Here is a 21594-nt window from a genome sequence, read left to right on the forward strand (position 1 = left end):
CAGTTTGGCTCAATGGACAGAGCATCAGCCTGCGGACTCAAGGGTCCCAGGTTTGATTCAGGTCAAGGGCATGTACCTTGGTTGCAGGCACATCCCCAGTGGAGGGTGTTCGGGAGGCAGCTGATCAATGTTTCTCTCTCATCGATGTTTCTAACTCTCTATCCTTCTCCCTTCCTCTCTGTAAAAAACCGGTGAAATACATTTTTTCAAAAAAAAGAATTTCTAATATCATGAAGACAATCCAATTGAAAAATGGGCAAAAGACCTGAATAGACATTTTTCCAAAGAAGATATACAAATGGAAATAAGTACATGAAAAGATATTCAACATCCTTAGTCATTAGGGAAATGCAATGAGATGCCACCTCACAACCTACCAGGATGGTTATAATTTTAAAAAATGGAAAATAACAACTGTTGATAAGGATGTGGAGAAATTGGAACCCTTGTATATTGCTAGTAGGAATGTAAAGTAGTGCAGCCACTGCGGAAAACAGTTTGGCAATTCCTTAAAAAGCTAAATATAGGATTACCATACCACTCAGCAACTCTATGTCTATGCTTATACCCCAAAGAATTGAAAACAGCCCGGCCAGCATGGGTCAGTGGTTGAGCATTGACCTATGAACCAGGAGGTCACAGTTCGATTCCCAGTAAGAGCACATGCCTGGGTTGTGGGCTTGATCCCAAGTAGGGGGGTTGCAAGAGGCAGCTGTTCAATGATTCTCTCTCATCATTGATGTTTTTCTCTCTCTCTCTTCCCCTCTGAAATCAATAAAAATATATTTTTAAAAAAGAATTGAAAACAGAGAGTTGAACTTGAACACCAGTGTTTGTTGTGGCATTATTCACAATAGCCAAAATGTGGAAACAACCCAAGTGTCCATCAACAAATGAATGGATTAACAAAATGTGGGTATATACATACTAGTACAATGGAATATTACTCAGCCATGAAACAGAATAAAGTTCTGATAGATGCTACCATATGGGTAAACCTTTAAAACATTATATAAGCAAAATAAGCCAGATTTAAAAGAACAAATGTTGGGTGATTCCATGTATGTGAAATATCTGGGATAGATAAATTCATAGGGATGGAAAGTAGATTAGATGTTATTGGGGCTGGGGAGAGGGGTGAATGGAGAGTTATGGCTTAATGGGCACAGAGTTTCTGTTTGGGATGATGGGAAAGTTTTGCAAACACATACTGGTAATGGTTGCACAACAGTGTGAGTGTAATTAATGCCACTGAATTGTACACTTAAAATGATTTAAATGGCATATTTTATGTTATATATATTTCATCACAATAAAAAAGAGAGGCTAAGTGAAGGGAAAAGAAAAGAAGAAAGAATGTAAGAGAAAGAAAAGGGAGGGAGGGGAAAATGAAGAGAGGGAGGAAAGAAGGAAAGGAGCAGTTGAACTTGTCCAGGCTCTCCAGGAGGTAAATGGAACTCTTGATGATAAACAAAAGTTGGAGAAGTTAGTATGTATTCCTGACACACTCCTTGCAGACCATTCGGTGGAGGGCAATGGAGTTATGAGAAAAATAGCCCTTGGCCATCTCAGGTGACTCACAGAACCAGCACATTTGACTCTGTGCTGCTTCCGCCACACAGGCCATTCTCCTGCGTGCACACAAACCACCCTTCTGCGTGGCTCCAGAGATGACTCACGCTTAGGTGGCCAACCTGTCTTTGCTTGCTTGGGACTTTGTCGGTTTAAGCACTGTAAGTCCCCCTTCAGGCCAGAGCAAACCGGGATGGCTGGCCCGAGACCACACAAAGCGTGAGTCATCTCTGGAGCCACGCAGAAGGGTGGTTTGTGTGCACGCAGGAGGATGGCCTGTGTGGCGGAAGCAGCACAGAGTCAAATGTGCTGGTTCTGTGAGTCACCTGAGATGGCCAAGGGTTATTTTTCTCATAATTCCATTGCCCTCCACCGAATGGTCTGCAAGGAGTGTGTCAGGAATACATACTAACTTCTCTAACTTTTGTTTATCATCAAGAGTTCCATAGTTTGCTGCTTGTCATATACTCAATTCATAGTAGCCTGACCATGTAGCGCAGGCATTTTCTCTTAGTCGGGAAATAGGCAAGGGCACGGGGAAGAGGACACCGTAGGATGAATCCTCAGGTGATGCCTAATTAACCCGAGGAGAGCAAGCATGACTTGACAGGTAAAGCTGGGCTGCGGTGTGACAGCCACATAACTGCACCCACATAGTCACCTTGGTCTCCTCATGGCCATTGGTTTCTTGTATTTGTAACCTTCACGCTCTGCTTTCCTTTTTAGGTGTCTCCAGTGAAAATCTGTGACTTTGACTTGGGCAGTGGGGTGAAGTTGAATAACTCCTGCACCCCCATAACTACACCAGAGCTGACCACTCCGGTATGTATGACTGGGCACCCTGTGCCACCTCCTTCTGAGCTTCTATACATTGGGAGTGCCCCTGACCCAGAGCTCTGGAGTCCAGAACAGAGGGCTAAGGAAGGAAAGCGAGCATATCTGTACCTCTTCCTGCTGCCTGAGTTGTCACCTGGCTCGCTGCTTGTCCTGATGCCGCCCTCCCTGCCCCAGTGCTTAGCTGCTAATGAAACTGACATTAGAGCTTTTAGCTTGGGGTGGGTCCTCTGCCAGTAATGAGACAAATTACATCTATAAGAACAGGCTGAGCCCTGGATCCCAGCCCAGGTAAAGACAGACACCACTCCCAGGCCAGCCCGTTGGCACTCTCAGTGAAAGCTCTGAGAGTCCCATTCCCACTGCCGAAGTCATGGCGCATCACCTAGGGATGGCGGATGCGGAGTGTGGCCTCCCTGTGGCAAGAACTGAGGTTCCGGGCTCTCTGCATGCAGGCTCGCACGGCTAAGTTGTTCTGTTGCTTCTCTCACTTCACACTTCATGCCCAGATGGTGCTGCTGGGAGCTACTTCTTCCTAAGACATCTCTGTACATACACGATATTCTGTAATTATGATCTTTTTTGAGATTTGCTTGCTTTGTAAGTGAATTTTCCTAATAACCTTTATTAAAGACATGCATTTGACTATGCCCATGTCTTAGTCTGAGCAACATTATTAGAAATGTTTGTTTATTAGCTTTTACAACACTGAGCTACCTTGTTCTCTAACTCATTAACTTTAATTGCCAATAACAGAGAAAATGTCCTTTCTTCACTTACCATCTTTCCATCAAATTAGTGTGTGTGTTGGGGGAGGGGGGTATCTCTTGGTGAACCTGAAATAATGAAGAGGGGAACAAAAAGCATTATTTATTTTTATTAGCAGTTTCTATGCAGGGATGCAAGGAAGGAATCCTGGATCCGGGCTTTGCCACTGATGTGCTTAAACAAATCCCTGTCCCATTCTAGGGCTTGGTTTTTCCCATCTGTAAATGGGAGAAGCAGGGAGACTGGATTTGTTCTAAGGGTTCTCCTGGCTACGATGGTCTCCTGATTCTAAATCTTTATGCGTGCTTGCTCTAAGCTTGCACAGAAGCCTGGCAGGACTTCACTTTAAGAAATCCTTGCTGTATGGAATCGATCTCCACAGATCTCCCCCAGAGCCGTGCTTCTGATACATTGAAGTACCTGCGCATTAAGTGACTGGATAGAGAACGGAGGCAGGGAGCAATTCCTGGAGCTTCTTGACCGAGGGTCTCCGCTTACTGGAGAAGGACCCGAAAGAGAAGGTGACCTGGAGCTGGTCACATGGATCACGGGGTGGTAGGACTCAGTTTCCCAATGCTCAGTTGGCCCAGCTTTTCTAAGTGCGTTGGTGGCATCAGGCGAGCTCTCTGGCTGGCTTTCCTCACAGCTTCTTGCTCTGCAGCTCTGTCCTTTTGCTCAAGTCCCATTACATTCTGCTCTTTGCCATCCCTCTCCCTGTGACTAAGCCTCTCTCTTCTCTGTCAATTCCCCCTCCCCAACCCTGGCCCCCACAGTGTGGCTCTGCAGAGTACATGGCCCCGGAGGTGGTGGAGGTCTTCACGGACGAGGCCACGTTTTACGACAAGCGCTGTGACCTGTGGAGCCTGGGCGTGGTCCTCTACATCATGCTGAGTGGCTACCCCCCCTTTGTAGGTCACTGTGGGGCCGACTGTGGCTGGGACCGGGGAGAGGTCTGCAGGGTGTGCCAGGTGAGCGCAGTCCCAGGACCCACTGCAGAGCGGGGCTGGGGGCCAGCAGGGTTGCGGGATGCCAAGCAGGACTGGGTTTGGAATCCTGATCTGAAAAGGGGTACATAGTACCCCTTCCCTCTTTTGTCCAAGAGCAGCCACCAGGTGAAATAGAGATAATTGGGCAGTTAGCCCAGCCAGTTAGGGAAGATCATACCTGAGCTGAGTCTGAAAGGATGAGTGTGGCCTCGGGGGAAAGGGCAAGAAATACAAGTAGGACAGCACAAGCAAAGACACGGGGTTTACAAGGACACAGAGGTTTGAGTGTGTAGAGGGAAGAAGGTAGCATGTAAGGCTGATTGTGGTGAGAGATGAGAATTTAGAGGTTGCCAGGAGCCCATTCCTGGAGGCCCTGTGTGAAGGGCCAGGGGATCCAGGCTTTGTTCTATGGTTGATATTTCCCACGCATCACCCACCAGCCTGCCAGGTAGCATAGCCATTTGCCTGCCAAGGGCATTCTGTGTCATTTGATGATTTAGGAGAAAGTATGGGGAGTCTGTGGCGTACCCCAGCCACACGCTGAGCTTCAGTTGCACTCAGTTGGGCACAGAGTGACCAGGCCTGGCCAGTGTCACCTCAGGAGGAATCTTCTTTGCCTAGAACAAGCTGTTTGAGAGCATCCAGGAAGGCAAGTATGAGTTTCCTGACAAGGACTGGGCCCACATCTCCAGTGACGCCAAAGACCTCATCTCCAAGCTCCTGGTTCGAGATGCAAAGCAGAGGCTGAGCGCCGCCCAAGTTCTGCAGCACCCATGGGTGCAGGGGGTGAGTGAGCCAGGGAGGGGTGGCGTGCCACCTCCTCAGGCTGCAGTGTGGCCATGAGGAAGCTCTCAGACCTCAGCTGGAGGGAGATTGTACAGCCGTTTCAATTCCTGTGCACACAGAGTGAGCTGACTCCTAACCCAGCCCCAGACTGAGTCCCACCCATACTGGTCGTACATTTGGCTCTAACCTTGGTCACAGACTAAGGCTGTCGCTGGCCCATGTTTCTCTGGAACAAACAGAGGCCTCTGGGGGATTCAGCAGAGGCATCCAGCCCAGGAAGCAGCCTGGTGTCATGGGGGCCTGCATTGCCATCCCCTTGTACAGAGACCATTAGCTGAGAGCACCCAGAAGCAAGGCTTTGCTGCCTGCTTGCTGCGTGGCTGCATGAGGGGCACATATGGTCTCCTTGAGATCCTGGGTCTGCGTGCATCTTGTCCAAAGGCAAATGGTGGCGTTTTCACCAAACTACCTAAAGTCTTCACTAGAAATTGTTTTTAACCATCCTCCTTAGTTATTGATGGGACCTGACTTCTGTCCTCCAAGGGGTCTGCCGGACCTCCTGGGAGTCATTATATCTCAGCCTCAGTGGCCCCGACAGCCCCATGTTACAGGTGGGACCCAATCCAAGTGTCTCTCGGTGGTTAATTCCCAGCCACTCAGGAGTTGCTGTGTTTGAGTACTCACCACGTCAGACACTTGCAATAGTGGAATGAGTTAGACCCAGTCCCTGTCTCATGTTCTCATGGGGAGAGGGAAACAAGGGAATAAGTGACAGGGTAGCGTGGCAGACTCTTGAGCACCAGTGGACAATGACCCACCTCTGCTTAGGACAGGCAGGGGTTGGGCGGTGGCAGGGGAGGGGGAATGTCTCACAGGGGAAGGGGCCCTAAAGCTGGGCCTTGGAAAATGGTTAGGACTTTGGGCTCTCCATGCAGAGGCAACTGAGCTGAGGATTGTTCCCTGCTTGTTCTCTCCTTGGAAGATCCGACCCTGCAGGCAGGTCTGGCCAAGTCCCTGTGCTGGGCCAGAGCCTGTAGTAACCTACCCACTCTGCGCTGGCATGGGTGGGGGCAGCTCTTGAAGGAGGGAGCAGCACTTACCCACAATCTATGCTTCCCGTTCTAGCAAGCTCCAGAAAGGGGACTCCCCACGCCGCAAGTCCTCCAGAGGTAAATGCTCCCACACACCCAACATCCTTCCCTCTTTGGCTTTGACTTTCTCAAGCTCTCAGCCACCTGGGATGGAGGTGGGGGTGGGGAGCCCATCGCTAGGCTCAGGCATCTTCCTGAGTGGCTCCCTGGCCTGCCTTCTCCCTACTTCTCTTCCTCTCTTTACCCCCTGCAGTAAATGTCTCACCCTCTTCTCTTCCTCCACCTGGATGGCTTCCCCAGCCCTCCAGCATCTTCACGGCTCCTCCCTGTGCTGTGTGCAGGAGAAAACCCTGTTTTGCATAAACACTTGAATCCTAATGGAAATGACCATTTGCAGCCCCTAAAACCGATCTTATCTGTGGGTTATTACAAGGTTTCCTTCTGCCACAGGTGGTTTGGTGAAAGTAGCGGGAATCGGGGGCACTATAAGGCAGTAGCATCGATTGTGATATAAATACTAGTAGACAAACAATAATAATGGCCACTGTATAGTAAATACCACATGCCAGATATGGTACGAAGGGCTGTACACAGATTATATCCATAAGCTTCATGATAAATTTCAGAGAGGTATTCCTATTACCCCATTTTATAGTTTAGAAAACTAAGGCATAGAAAGGTGAAGTTAACTTATTCAAGGCCTTGGGAGTTCTACTTAAACCCAGATCTGTTTGACGTTAGTGCCTTTTAACACTTAATCACATTCTTCGTGAGCACTGCCCTGTTCCCAAAGGGCCAGGGATAAAGCATTGTGGGAACCCCTCCAGGAACCAACCTCATGGCCAGTTTCTGGGAGTTCCACGGGCAAGTCTTACACCTTTACGTTCTCAGTTCCCTTGAGCTAGAATGTACTGCCCGGCTCGTCCTACCTGATTCTCTAGAGCTGCATCCAGATGCTTTGGGGCTCCAAACCTCAGATCCACTTCAGCAGATTCATTCAGCACCCGAAGTGCCTGTGTGTGCCCGCCCTGAGCTGGCTGCTGGGAATGGACACAGAGGCCCAGGCCCTGCTCTTGGAGCTTCCCGCCCTGACGGGGGAGAAGGATACACACGGGTGGGTTCCATGTGCCCAGCCCTCCCTCTGAGAGAGCTCTGTGCACAGCCGTGGAGGAGGGTGCGCCGAATGAATGGGGCATTTGTCCCTCAAGTCCAAGGATCATAATAGAGGCTTAAAGCCATTCCGACCTCAGTGAAGTCAGATTCCAGACCCATGCAAGAGCGATTTTGCAGAAAGCAGTCCTATGCCGGCTCAGGAAAACCCGGTGGAAGTATGGACTGCAGCAGTCGGTGGGGGTGTGAGGGAGCTGGCCTGGCTGAGGCCATTGAGTCCTGCCTCCCTTGTTTCTCTGCTTTTCCTTCTGTCCCTGCAGAAATAGCAGCACAATGGACCTGACACTCTTCGCGGCGGAGGCCATCGCCCTTAACCGCCAGCTGTCTCAGCACGAGGAGAATGAACTGGCAGAGGAGTCTAAGGCACTGGCCAAGGGCTTCTGCTCTGTGAGGCTTTCTCCACCCTCCAAGTCACGCCTGGCCCGGCGGAGGGCCCTGACCCAGGCAGGCCGCAGTACTGAGGAGGGGCCATGCCCCACACCCACAGCTCTCTGACCGACTCCAGTCACACCTTTCAGGCCCTAGGTCTCTCCAGGCATTGCCCCCTGGAAACCTGTGAGGCCAAAGTCTACAGAGCCCACAGAGGGACCTGCTGTGGGGCTGGAGTCGCTTTCTCACCCACCGAGGCCCTGAGGTTCCCACCCAGCCCCCCATTTCCCCAGGGACCTCAAGGAAAAAGCTTTCTCCAAAGGGGTTGTCTTAGAAAAGGAAAGCAATCACTTGTCACTTTGCATAATCGCCTGAGGCAGGGCCGTCTCTGCCGGGCTCCAGCCCACCTGCTCACCCGCCTGCAGATCCTGGATCAGCCTGCCAGCCTGCTCTCCTGAATGGGCAGCGATGGCGGCTGGGGCTGCAGCCTTCAGGGAGCCAGCCTCAAGAAGCGTCAGCTGACAGAGGCCCTTCCCTCCCTGCACGGTCACCCGCCCCCCACTCTGTCTGTCCTTCCACCTTCCTCTGTCCTCCGGATGTCCTCCCCCTGGGCTGAGCAAAGCCGTCCCCTCAATTCAGGGAAGGGCAGAGAGGCTTTGCATGCCGGAGCCAGATCAGTCTTCCAGTCTGTAGCACAGAGAAGCACATAATCTTTCTTTGCCGTGACCGAAATGTGTCCCTCATTTATCATCCTCTTCCTTGTTTGGGATTGCTGCTAAAGTCAGTATTATTTCATTTTTAAAAGTTTTTTTTTAACCACGCTCTTCCAGCAAAGATGGGAGTTAAAACTCCCCGTTGCAAGCCCATGGACTGACTAGAGCGCGCAGAGGCTCGCTCTTTTCCTGAATGCCCATGCGTGTGAAAGGTTTTAATCAGCTGTTTCCTATTATTCTAATTGGTTTTAAGTGACTTAGAGACCGAGTCTGCTGCTGCCTCTAAGGCCTGTTGTGGAAGGCAGCACAGGTCGGGCCTGAGGCAGCCCAGCTGCGCAGTCTGAGGATGTGGTGCTGCTGCCTGCCAGGGAGCATGAAGGCGAACCTGGCATCAGATAAGCCGAGCTGCTGAGTTACCTAAAGAAAATCGATATGCATATCTCAGGCAGACATTTACACAGCACCACGCTGCTGTTATACATTGTGCTTGTTTGAATAAAGCTTTTAAATTGTAGCGGTGGCCTTCCTGGTAGTCCTTTCTTCACCTGCAAACCTTTTCTATAGTTAGAGGAGACCAGACCTCTAACTATAGCACCTCATCGGGTTCACCAAACAAGGTGAAGGAGACATGATTGCTTTTCTTTTTCAGGTAAGGAAATGAAGGTCATCAAACATTTGTCCATCTCCTAGTCCAGTGATGGCGAACCTTTTGAGCTCGGCGTGTCAGCATTTTGAAAAACCCTAACTTAACTCTGGTGCCGTGTCACATAGAAATTTTTTGATATTTGCAACCATAGTAAATCAAAGATTTATATTTTTGATATTTATTTTATGTATTGAAATGCCATTTAACAAAGAAAAATCAACCAAAAAAATGAGTTGGCGTGTCAGAGGTTCGCCATCACTGTCCTAGTCTGCGCCAGGACCCAGAGATGAGTAAGAAACAGCCTGTGCCTTTCAGGGTCTCCCCATCAGGTAAAGGTGCTGTCAGCAGGCTGGCTTCAAAGCAGGCTTTAACGGATGCGCCCTCCACACCGCCCGGCAAAGTTCCCCTCTGTCTAAAGCAGCCCCTCTTGAGGATCCATTGTGTGCCGAGTTGGCAGCAAAGCAAAATGGCACCTCACATCCACAGCCTGCGTGTTCACCACGCAGGGGGCTCTTGAGTGCGTGTCCCCTGTAATCTCAGAGCCAGGCTGGAAAGGACGAAGGCAGGGCCTTTATAAGTTCCCAAGGAGGTGGCAGGAGGGGTGTCTGAGTGTCAGGGCAGTGAATGGGCAGAGCAGAGCTGGGAGTGGGGACTAGGGGCTCCTCACTCTGGGGGCGGCGATGGGCCCAGCCACAGCTGTCCTGTCCTGTGAGTGCCTCCGTGTGATGATGACACGCTTTCTGCTGGTAGTCTTCCCTCTGCAGGACCTTCACCACCCTCACATCCCGTCTCCATCTGCCCGGAGTGGGTTGGGCCAGGAAATCAGGCCTGCACCATCGGAGCCTTTTAGCCCCAAGTCTCCCAGTGCCCCAGGACTCAGGACCAGGGTATGAGTTTTGTCTCTGGACTCCAGCCCCAGCCTGGTCAGACCTTCAGGTTGGTCCAGCAGGGAGGTGACTTCCAGGAGTTTCCTGGATCACACACTCCCTGCACCCAGCCCCATCCTGCCCTGCACACAGCTCTAGCTGGTCCCTCCTGCCGCTGTGCCTGAGCCCAGGCTGTGCCCTCACCACCCACCTCCCACCCCAGACCACCTGCCGGCCCTCCCATCCTCCACTCCTCTGTGTAAATGCTACTGCGCCTGCTCTGGTTTGCTAACTTTAATGTGCACTTAGTAACCGGTTCTTTCTGAGAAGCTCGAGGCATTATCACATTTAATTCTCACAGTAGTCCTGTGCTGAAAGGTACTATTATTTTACCCTACTTACCCTGAAAAACCAAGCGGAAAAGGGGAAAAATAGCTTGCCCAGGGCTGTACAGCTAAGAAGGTGGAACTGGAATTCTTTCCAGAGAGACTTGGGGTCCCAGAGCTGGGCTGCCAGGTTCAACCCCAGCTCTGCCACTTACTAGCTTTGGGCCTTGGGCAAGTTATTTAATCTCTGAGAGTTCCTTTAACCAAAAATTGGGCAGGCTGTTGTGAGTCACAAATGAACAAATGTAGAGCATTTAGGGCAGTTTCAGGCACACACAGTAAGTACTCGATAATTGTTAGCTATGATCGTTTCGGTTATTTTTATTATTACCTCCTGTTGCAGAATTACTCATCCTTTCCTGGGCTGTGGGTGGAGCTGGGTCTGGGCTTTCCAGATGGGCCCGGTATTCTGCCCTTTAGGGGATCCTCTGCTGACAGGCTGCTCTGCCCCTCTGGGGTGAGGTTCCTGTTCCCAAGGAGCAGCAGTGGGTGCTGGGGCCCTGAGTTCTAGTCCTTCCTCTGCCACTGTTCACCAGGCGACCGTAGGAAGGTCACCAGGCCACCGTATGAAGGGCTTTACTCTTTCTGAGGGCCAGGCCGTGTGCCTGGCTCTGCTGGCAGAGGCAGATGTGGCAGGCACACTAGGGGAGGCTTTGGGGCCTGAAACTGTGGCAGCTGGTTCCCAGGCTCTAGGATTCACACTTAGGGTGGACCTTAGGAGAGAGCTGGTCCCCAGACAGTGGTGTGTGTCAGGCCTCGGGCCTCAGCCCCAGCCCCTGTTGGTTCAAGCAGAACCCGAGGACTCCTGTATGAGCCCCATCTGGGGCCCGGGCACAGGGACCAGGTGTTTCTCTCACCAGGCCCCCCACCTGCCTGAGCTCTAGGGCCCTCCTTCCTCCCTCCTGACTGCCCCTCACCAAATTAGCTCCAATAGCAGTGCCTGGGTCCTGTGCCAACTGCTCCAGCTACTTAGTCTGGAAGGAATGGAGGAGCAAGGTTCTCCCATGGCTGGCACTCTTGTTGCCATGGTAGCCGTTGCCTTGGAAGCTGCTCCCTGACTTCAGCTTCCAAACAGCCCAGAAAGCTGCCTGTCCCCCAGGGGATCAGTGAATTAATCATGCTCTTTTCCAGGGTCCTCACCCCTCAAGGAAAATAAACAGAACTAAACCAAACCCAGGCATTTTTGCCCACTCTTCCCACCCCTACACCACCTTTGGATCTGGAAGGAAAGTTCAAAGCAAGCACCCTCCAGAGCTGGTCTCAGGAGACAGAGAGACTGTGTGATGGACCTCAGCGGTGACCACGGCCTCGACACACCCTGAGTCTGGGTCTGGAGGACCCAGGCTTCAGGGAGGAGGGTTCTGAGGCTTGTGGGGTGGGGCATGGTGAGTGGTCTGGCTCTAGCGCCTTGAACTTCCATGTCATTTACCTGTTGTAGTAAGCATATTGTCCAAGGACAGATATGCATTTCAGAGATGATACAGCCTGTTTGGAGATGAGAAAGGGCAAGCCTTCCTCTCTACGTGTGTAATCAATGGAGGAGCAGGCATCATTAAAGTTCCGTGTAACTCTTAGTGGCGCTCTCCTGTGATGAGGGAAAAGGTGCAGGCTGGACTGATGTTTCAGCCCACAGATCCTAAAAGAGCTTGCAGTGCCTCTTTCTGCAGCCTAATAGGGATGCTGAGAAAAGGTATATGGTTTTTCTATGGGAAATGCTGACCCTTGAGGAATGGGATTTGAGTGGGGACAGACATGTAACAAAACTCAATGAAAAACACCTAGAAACTGTCTTCAAAGCAGCCAGCATCTTTTGGTGGGTCTGGATCTCAGAGCATTACTGAACGGAAACATCAATTTGTTGTTCCACTTATTCATGCATTCATTAGTTAATTCTTGGATGTGCCCTGACTAGGAATCGAACCGACAACCTTGGTGTATCAAGATGATTCACTAACCCAGTGGTTGGCAAACTCATTAGTCAACAGAGCCCAATATCAACAGTACAACGATTGAAATTTCTTTTGAGAGCCAAATTTTTTAAACTTAAACTATATAGGTAAGTACATTGTTATTAACTTAACTAGGGTACTCCTAAGGCTTAGGAAGAGCCACACTCAAGGGGCCAAAGAGCCGCATGTGGCTCGCGAGCCGCAGTTTGCCAACCACAGCACTAACCAACTGAGCTACCGGCCAGGGCTTTCTGTGATTTTGGAACTGATAATGGCTCAGTGTGTCTCTCCTCCATATTTCCTCCTCTGATCTGTGCCCTGAGGGATTTGCAATGTTAAAGAAAAACTCTAATTTGCTATTTGGTCTCCAGTTTTTAGAGATCAGAATGTTCTGGAGTCGGAAACTCATGATGCACAAGCATCCCTGACTTCAGCCTCTGCCATCCCCCTCCCCGTTCACAAGATGAGCAAAGCAAGACTTCGGCAGAGGCGTGGCTGGCCCAAGTCCCACAATTCCAGGTGGGAGACATGGCCCCAGAGCCCCTGTCTTGCTGATGGTCCGGGCAGCGCCCCTCAGCCTTACACCATGAGAGGAGCCAGCACAGGCCCTGCTCATCAGGGTTATGCAAACACATTATGGAGGCGGGGCCCTGTGGAGGATGTTCAGATTCCCAAAGCTCGACATCTCTTGTTTTCATGGACAATTATTTTGACGGCTCCTTCTAAAACTAGCCAGTGGGGGATCAATTACGTGTAACAGAAACATGGTCTGTCATTTGATGCCTAATTAGAGGAATAATCAGACCTCATCCTGGTGAGAGGCACAGGGGATATTGGCAGCAGTGGCTGAGGCTGAGGAATGTCCATCCCCAGGGGCTTTCTCCTATGAGCCAGGATCATGGCCCAGGAGGCCATGGGTGCTCTGCAGGCACCCCACCTCTCTACACACCTTTGAGTTCACACCTGTCCCCGCCCAGGCCTCTCTCCAGCATCTGGGCATGCCTTCCCTTGGCTGAAGCTCAGTCAGGTGACTCTGGCCTTCCTAGGCCCCCCTCCCCCACCAAGGAGAGCCCGTGTTAGAGACAGAGGTCCTATGGTGCCCTCGGCCCTCCTCGTTGCCCACCTGAGGTGGTTGTGAGAGTCCATGCCTTCCCTGAACTCTGGTCCCCTCTGGCCATGCATTCTGTGGAGCTCACTCCCTGCAACTGCCCTCAGGGCTCACAGGCTAGAAGGGACACAGAGAATGAGGACTGATGGTGGGCACTTCGGGACATGGCAGCAGTGATGGGCAGCTCACCCACTCGGGCACCATCCGAAATGGCTTCACAGAGTGGGGGCTGGCTGAGCAGGGTCCCGAAGGATGAGGAGGTGTTAACCAAACTGCAGGGGCCAGGCAGACACTCAGCAGGAGGGCTGCCGAGGAGAAAGGGAGGGACCAGGGCCGGGGGCAGCCTTGGAGGCAGAGACCATGGGCCCAGCTGTGCTAGACTACAGATGTGGTGGGAGAGATGGGGGATCCAAAGAGAAGCCAGTGGGGTCTGGTGATGGACCCTGGGTACTATGCCCAGGTGTGTAGGTCCAGGGCTAAGGTTAGGGCCATATTCTGGGACCGGGAGCCTCTGGTCCATATAGGGCCACAGAATACAATCAGTGATGAGGGCCAGAACTGGGCGGGGGCGGGGGGGGGGGGGGACACAAGGCTGGGCTGCCTGGGCTGGCTGAGTGCTGCCCGACTTCAAGTTGGTGGATCCTGCCAGCAACTTGTCAGATAGGCTGGGCAGAGGAGCTCAGGCCAGAGGTCGGGAGGCGCCAGCCATGTCCCAGTCTCCTGACCCAGGCCACGGTCACCAGCCCCTACCTGGGCTGATTCCAATCCCAATTCCTCTCCCAGCCCTACCCCCGGGGCCCCCACCACAGCTCTTCCCTGTCAGCTCCCTACCAGGAGGCTAGAAGGGCTCACTCTCTCAGCCCACTGAAAACTAAAGAGGAGTGAGTACCAAGCCTAACTGAGGAGAAAGGGGAGGGGGCGTTTCAAGCTAGGACTCCTCAGTCCTGCCTGCAATCAGAGGTTGCAGGATGGGGGGGGGGGGGGGGGAGAGGGAGGGCAGGCATGCAGAGTGGATTTGAAGGGACACCTCTCCTTCTCCTCCTGTCCTAGTTGCTGTTCCTGTCTCTTGAGTCTCCTCCAGGTTTCCTTCCCTCGCTCCGTCTCTGAGTCCCCAAGCAGAGCCCCAGGTGCACCTCCAAGCCAAAGGGACAGCAGAGTGAGCCCTGAGCATGTGGCCAGGGAGCCTCCTCACATCCCTGGCTACTGAGCCCCACGTGAAGCCAGTAGCTCATCCTGCCCTGTCAGGGACCAGCAGTGGAACCTGGGCTGACTGCCCTAGGGGGCCGCTGGGACCCAGGCAGCAGCTCACATTGCAACCTCATGAATAACTCAGCACCTCCCTGCTGCCTGCATCTCAGAGGAACCTGGCCCCTGGACCAACCCCCCCTGCCCCACTACCCCCCCCCTCCACACACACACTTCTTTAAATTTTAATAAGCCAAGGCTCAGTGGCAGCTGAGCAGGCTCCTGGGAGCTGGGGCAGGATGTCCTGGGCAGGGGAGCTTGGGCTGAGCTCTCCCAGGAGGAGGCAGGCAGTGGAGGACCCCATGTGGCAGGCCCCGCTCTCCAGAACTCGGGCAGCCAGCACTGGGTGTGGCCAGGCAGGAGTCCCCAAAATGGTCCCCAGCTTCAGAGGCCTTTAGGGGAGGAACAAGAAGCTGGGTGACCTGGAAGAGATCTTAGGTCAAGGTGGGGGACACCGAGGAGAGTGTGGGATAGGGTTGCAGATAAATCTAAGGGTGACAAGCCCAGAATCTTACTGCCCAGAAACTCCCACCCTGAAGGTGGAGCTCCAACAAGGGACAGCCAAGAGGACCAAGACGCCCAGGGCTTTTTCGGGAACCGGCCCCACTGGCTGGCCACGGTGCCCTGGGTAGGCCTGCATGGACATCCCCATCAGCAGCAGAGACTTCCGCTGCCTGCAGCTGGCGTGCGTGGCCCTGGGCCTGGTGGCTGGCAGCATCATCATCGGCGTCTCCGTGTCCAAAGCTGCGGCCGCTCTGGGTGGTATCTTTATTGGCGCTGCTGGTCTGGGTGAGCAGGTGCTGGGCTCGGAGAGGGGGCAGGGGCAGGGGCAAGTGAACAGGAAATGAAGGGAAGAGCTGGGACAACAGGAATTGGTCGGAGAGGGTGAAAGCTAGAGCAAGGCAGCTTTGGGGGGTACAGGGAGGGAGAGGAAGGTTGGGGTGAGGTTCCCTCCATGGACTGCGAGGAAAGGAGCTGTGCCCCATTCCTCTCTGGCTGCTCCCCCTCTGGTTCTCCAGTCTCAGGCCTGGGCTCTTGGGATTGTGGTAGGATTCATAAGCCTGCTGGTGGGGCTATGGGAGCAGATAAAAGGGGACCAAGTTCCCAGTGAACCCTCCTTGAGCCAAGATAGGATGTAGCTCAGACAAAGGGTTTCCTTTTCCCCTCAGTATGTCTCAGCAGCAGATCTGTCTGTCCAGGCATCTGTCCATCTGTGTATCTGGGCCAGTTCCACTGATGTGCCCACAGTGATGCTGAATACCATCCCTCACCACCCCCCACTCCACCACCCTGGGCCAAACAGAACCAGAAACACTAGGCTGTGGGCTCTGGGCATCTGTACCTGCAAACTCCAGCCAAGGGCTACGGACACTTGGTCTGGGGATACAGCGGGAATGGCAGGGCAGGACCCACTCTTCTGCTACCCCCTTTCCAGGTCTGGGTGGACAGGAGCATGCTGAGGAGCCCCCCAGCCCTACCCTGGGGGAGTTGGTGGTGGTGGTGGCAGCTGAGCCTATTTCCAGTGGTTGGTGGGGCCTGTAGCCCCTTCCCCAGATAGGCACTGCTCTGCCCCTCCTGGGACCCGCTGTTCGAGAGCGGCCTGTGCACACACTCACAGGCTCAAACTGACCCACCCACAGTCCCAACCTGCACACTCCTCCATGCATGTCCAATATCACCCTTGTAAACCACCCCTGGGCTCACAGCCACCCACAGCTTCATGCAGCTCCCACCCCCCAGGTGCCTCCCCATCACAGAACCCCTCTTGTCTCTCTTCCCAGGACTCCTCATGTTGGCCTACCCCTTCCTGAAGGCTCGGTTCAACCTAGACCACATCCTGCCTAACATAGGTGAGTCCTCTCCCCGTCCCCAGCATTCTCTGCCAAAGTCTGTGCGAGACCCTTTGTATGTAAGTCTGCGGCCCACTGTGCAGGGAACAGAGCCCACGTGTGCAACTGCTCCTGCGTGTGTGTGTGTGTGTGTGTGTGTGTGTGTGTGTTTGGGTGTGTGGTTCAGGCATTGCTATGACTATAGTACAGCACATTCCAGCCTGCTGCAAAAATGCCTAAAGCTGCTCAGAGCACCTAAAATTCCCATCTCCCCTGATAGATTTTCCATCTCCCCCAAACCTCCAAAATCTCCAGATCTCCCTACTTCATCCCTGAGCCACCATAAAACCTTCTTTCTCCCTTAAGACCCTAGCACCCTTATATAGCCCCCACCTCCCCAAATACACCCTCCCATCTCATCAATCCCACGGGGCTTTACATATCCCCAGCTCCTTACCATCTTCTCCTTCAAGGCCCTTTCCCCATCTCCACCCGACCCCACACCAGCCCAGATAGTGTAGAAGACCTAAAAGAACAGTGGAGCAAAGACAGCTGCAGGAATGGAGATTAGACAACAGGAAGGACTTCCCTTTCCAAAACTGGCTTAGTGACCAGGGAGCTTGGGGTGGTCTCATCCTGCAGGGAACCTGAGAGTCCACCCCCATCCAGCGCCAGACCAAGGGGAGGGAAGATCCAACGCCAATGGCAATAAAGAGGGTAAGTACCAGAAATTCCAGAATCCTTCTTCCGCCTTGCCCCTCTGGCTGAGCAGCTCTGTGGGACCCACGAGAAACCTTGAGGGGCAATCAGAAGGGATCTCCCCAGCCGCAGAGAGCCTGCAGAGTTGGGTAGTTCTTCCATATGTTTAGTCAAAACCCTTCTTGCTCCAAGCTGAGCTTAGCTCCTCTTGTTTGTCCTCAGGGCCTGGGATCGTCAGCACCTCGCTGCCCCTCCCCCCCTCCATGCCATGCCCCAGTTCATTTTCTCACTCTCCTCTCCCACTGTAGAATCCAACTCTCAGAGCTGGTACCTGAAACTGGCACCTTCCTCCTGCCCCATCTCCACACACTGGAAAATTCCAGGCAGCCCAGCCCACAGTGCCTGCCACCAGCGGGAGGATGCCTCAGCTCAGCATAGGTCCCATGCCAGACACTGTTCCAAGCACTTTACATATATTAATTCATCCCAGTCTCAGAACAACCATATGAGGAAGGTACTGTAATTAGCCCCACTTTATATATGGGGCGCAGGGAAATTAAGTGACATAGCTTGGAAGTAGTGGGGCTAGAACTGAGCCCAGGCAGTCAGGCCCCAGTTCCTGCCTCTAACCCCACACCAGGCTGCAGTCCTCTTGAAGGGCCGTTCTGGCCATCCATGCCTCTATGAATGGGGCTGAAACTGCCTCCTGGGCCTCCCCCTTCTCCCTAGTCCATCCCGCTCTGCTCCAGGTCCCTCTGGGTAGCTCTGACCCAGAGATCTGTCTACTCAGGCAGCCCTGTCCTGGTCTCTCCCCCCAGGAGTCCGAAGCAGCCTGGCCACTGTGAGCAGAACCTTGGAGAAGCTGAAGCCAGGGGGCCGGGGGGCTGGGGAGGGCTGAGCCGTGGGCTGAGGGGCTGCCCCCTGCCCTGTCCTGCCCTGCCCTCCCTTCCTGCCTGCCACCCGGATTTCAGAGCCCTCCTGGGTCCAAACCAGAAATGAACCAGCACCTGGAGATGTCAGACCTGCACTCACCTGGCCAAGGCTCTTGGCAACGGGATCCACAGAGTGGGGGTCCGGAAGTCTGAAACAAGATGTCGCTGGAAGCCCCACGGGGGGGTCTTTGTTTTAGGCTCTTGACCTGGATTTTCTCTCTGGACTTCAGCTCAGCTTCCTTCCACTTTCTATCTACTGCTGGTTTCTGTGGAATTTAGGGTCCAGGGATACCCCAGTCTCTTGCTTCAGCCTGGTCACAGAAGTGAACCACAGGCCCACGGGAACCGCAGACAGGGTCCTGGCTGGGCCCTTCAGCCCCCAGGCCTGGCCCTGGGCCTCTAGAGCTCACTGGCTGAATAGAGGGGCTGGATCTGATTCTTTCGGGGATATTAAAACTCTGCGCAACTCCTCGGGGACCTTAGCAGCAGTGAACCTGAGGGGGAGTGGGAGGCGAGAGGGGGAGAGGGATCCTAAACAAGCCAAGTGGTCACTGTCATGACTGGAGGCTTCCAGGAGGAGGTGGCTCCTGAGCTGAGCCGTCCCCTGAGACTCTTGGTATTTGACTCCAGACAAGACATCCAGCCTCCTTCTCCTCCCCAACCTCCACACTCTCACTGCACCTGAACACTCAGAACACATCCAGCCTCCAAGCCCTGGCTCATGTTCTCCTGGAGGCGCCTCTGCTCCTCTCTGCCTTTCAAAACCCCCACCATTAAAGGCCTCGTTCCAAGAATCCCTTAACCACAGCTCCCTCCTGGTCCTCCCACCAGCTTGTGTCTCCCTCTCTCGATAGTCTTCAGGCAGGTTGAAGTCTTCTTTTTCATAAAATAATTATTAATCCTATTTAAGCCTACTATATGTTGCCCTTTTCCTGTCACCATCAAGTCCCAAGAGGCTCAATAAATGTTAATGGCTTAATTGTAATGGTAAAAACATTCCCCGGGCTTTCTCTAGAGATCCACCTCAAGGCCCCATGCACCCACAGGCGTGGGGTGAGGAGGACCTGGCCCAGGTGCATGTGGCTCTGCAGAAAACATTATTCCTCCTTCCACACCACTCTTCATACACATGCACCTTCATGATCTCTTCAGAGACACCTGTTTGTGGCCTCTGTCCTGGTCTGGTGAGCAAAAAGACAAAGCTAGAAAGAATCTCATTCTGAAAGGATCCATGCAGGTGGCACCTCCTCTTGGAAGCCTCCCTGATTTCTCTGTACTCCCATCACCCCAGGGCTCCCTCCATCATAGCCCTCATCACTCTTAATGGCCCTTGTCTATTTCTCCTCTTGAGGGTAAGGGGCAGAGAGCTGGGCACACAGAAAATACCCAGTGGATGTTGGAAAACCCAACCAAAAGTGGGAGAGACCATCTCACTGTACAGATGGGAAAGTTGAGACTCTGTAGGGAAAGGACTCATCAAGTCCCAAGATGGGAGATTGTGGAGCCATGCCTCGCACCAGGTCTCCTCTCTCTCCCCGCCCAAGAGCTATTTTCTGCACAGGCCACAAGGACCAGCTCCCTGACCATGGAGGGACAGGGCTCCATCAAGGGGCTCAATGTCATATACTCTGGTCCATTGTTGAGTGTTTCATTCTTCCAGCCGGGGGGGGGGGGGGGGGGGGGGAGTCAGCTCTCCTCCTTGCCTTTTCTTTGTCCCCTCCTCCTTCCTGCTCCTGCTCCTGCCTCTTCCCCTTTCCTTTCTCCTCTCCCGAAACCTCATTATCATCAATAGCAGTCAGGCTTGGTGGCCCCTCCTTGATCAATAAGGAACCCTTCCTCCTGCCTATCTTCAATTCTCACCTGCAGCACCCCCAAAAGTGCCCAAGGCTGGAGGGGGGTGGGAGTGGGGCAAGGGGAGCCTGGGCTCTCCCAACCGGGCCCACCATCAACCCTTCCCAGCCATGATCTCCCCAAAGGCTGACAGGGCAAGGCACAGAGCAGTGGGGGTCAGAGTGGAATAAATTAAGGAATGAACATAGAGAAAGGCACTGGAGCCCTAGCTGGTTTGGCTCAGTGGATAGAGTGTCAGCCTGTGGACCAAGGATCCCGGCCTGGGGACCAAGAATTGGATTGGGGATTTGATTCTGGTCAAGGGCACATACCTCTGTACCTCCATTGCAGGCTCCTCCCTGGCCCAGGGCTAGTGCAGGAGGCAACCAATCAATGGGTTTCTCTCACATCAGTGTTTCTCTCTGTCTTTCCCTCTCTCTTCCACTCTCTCTAAAAATCAATGGAAAAATGTCCTCATTGAGGATTTAAGAAAGAAAGAAAGAAAGAAAGGCACTGGAGAATTGGGTGGGGTTCAAAGGACCCTTGAAACTGGGTGGGAGTTCTTGAGGCCATGTCTGGCTCCTCTTTTCCCCCACCCCCACCTCCCCACCCCCAATATAAGCTCCTTGAGACTCCTCCCCTCAGTGCAGGTGAATGTCCAGATACTCCCTCCCCAAGCGGGTCTCCACTCCGGCACCCCCACGCCCTCAACCTGGTCACAGGCATGGTCCATGTAGAGACACAGGCCTTCTCCCCACCCCTGCTTTGGAAGAAGGTGCGGTTGGGCCAAGGGGGCAGGGGTGGAGTGGTGGGTAGTGTTACGGGGAAGTGCCCTCTCACCTCTGAGCAGCTCCTGAACCCTGCAATATTTAAGCACAGGAGGGCTGTGGACAGGGCCAGGTCACTGGACCTGCTCTGCCCGCGCTCTGTTCAATAAACGAAATCAGTTCTGTCCAATAGCGGTGGCCGTGGCTGTGCCTGGCGGGCCCCTGGCTGGGTGGTGGGGAGGGTGCTTGGTCCAGGCAGTCCGCTAGGCAAACCTGGGGACTGACGGAGGTGGGGGGGGGGGGGAGCCTGGATTTAAGACTCACATCCTTGTTCTGGCCCCAGCTTCCTCATCTGCAGGTGGAGGGTCAGGACAGCAGCACCCTCACAGGACCACTGTCAGGGTGGAGGGAGTCTGGCACCAGCTCACATAGGAAGGGCTGTGCAGGGATGGGAGGATGGATGAAGGGGAGGCAGAGGGGCTCTTCCAGCTGAACCCCGAGTCTAGAAAGCCGCCCCTCAGATGCCACCCGGTCTCTCGAACACAGCCCAGGCTGGTGGCCTTGAGCCCACACTCCCTCCTCATTCTTTCGCCCCAAGAGCCCTTCCCAATCGTTCTGGGGAGACACAGTCCCCAAAGAGGCTGTGGCCACACCCCCTTCTAGGGGCAGGATTGGTGGAGGGTGGCTGGGGAAGGGTGATTGAGAGCAATCCCACCCCTGGAAGAATCTCCCCGCTCCCACAGCTCCGTCCCCACCCCCTCCGAGGAAATCCGTCTGAGGCTGCAGACAGACCCAGGGGGACCCGCACCCCTCGCTGGAGGGTGAGCGGCGCTGTGTCCACCGCGAACTCGGAAAGTCCAGACCGGAGCCTGTGGGCGGCTGGGGTCTCGGCCAGGGGCTTGAGACCCACAGCGACGCCGAAGGGGGAGGGGAGACGCGCGGCGAGGAGGAGCGGGGAGCAGGACACTTCGTGAGATCATCGCTCTTCCTGGGGTCAGAGGGAGCGAGGGGCCGCGACCACGCTGGAATCTGCGCGCCTGGCCGCCGC

The 21594-nt window shown here is 53.7% G+C and overlaps 2 protein-coding genes across 10 annotated transcripts in view; both read left to right on the plus strand.

The window, feature by feature from the left end:
• The window catches only part of MKNK1 (MAPK interacting serine/threonine kinase 1), a 45012-nt gene extending 36209 nt beyond the window's left edge, over nucleotides 1–8803 (plus strand). For 5 of the 9 annotated variants that reach the window (XM_059689689.1, XM_059689692.1, XM_059689693.1 and 2 more), the window contains 5 exons: nucleotides 2299–2394; nucleotides 3948–4142; nucleotides 4782–4946; nucleotides 6072–6115; nucleotides 6929–7445. In XM_059689689.1, coding sequence (XP_059545672.1) covers nucleotides 2299–2394; nucleotides 3948–4142; nucleotides 4782–4946; nucleotides 6072–6115; nucleotides 6929–7259 — 831 coding nt within the window. In that variant the 3' untranslated portion in view covers nucleotides 7260–7445. The other 4 variants (XM_059689690.1, XM_059689688.1, XM_059689695.1 and 1 more) reach the window with 4 other exon arrangements.
• Nucleotides 8804–14747: 5944 nt separating this feature from the next.
• Nucleotides 14748–19612, plus strand: KNCN (kinocilin). The gene is made up of 4 exons (XM_059686098.1): nucleotides 14748–15278; nucleotides 16271–16339; nucleotides 16961–17035; nucleotides 17836–19612. Exons 1-4 carry the CDS (start codon nucleotides 15128–15130, stop codon nucleotides 17913–17915), a joined length of 375 nt encoding a protein of 124 aa, XP_059542081.1. The 5' UTR covers nucleotides 14748–15127; the 3' UTR covers nucleotides 17916–19612.
• Nucleotides 19613–21594: the final 1982 nt, after the last annotated feature.

This window comes from Myotis daubentonii, chromosome 3 (assembly GCF_963259705.1).
Source record: "Myotis daubentonii chromosome 3, mMyoDau2.1, whole genome shotgun sequence".
Classification (NCBI taxonomy): Eukaryota; Metazoa; Chordata; class Mammalia; order Chiroptera; family Vespertilionidae; genus Myotis; species Myotis daubentonii.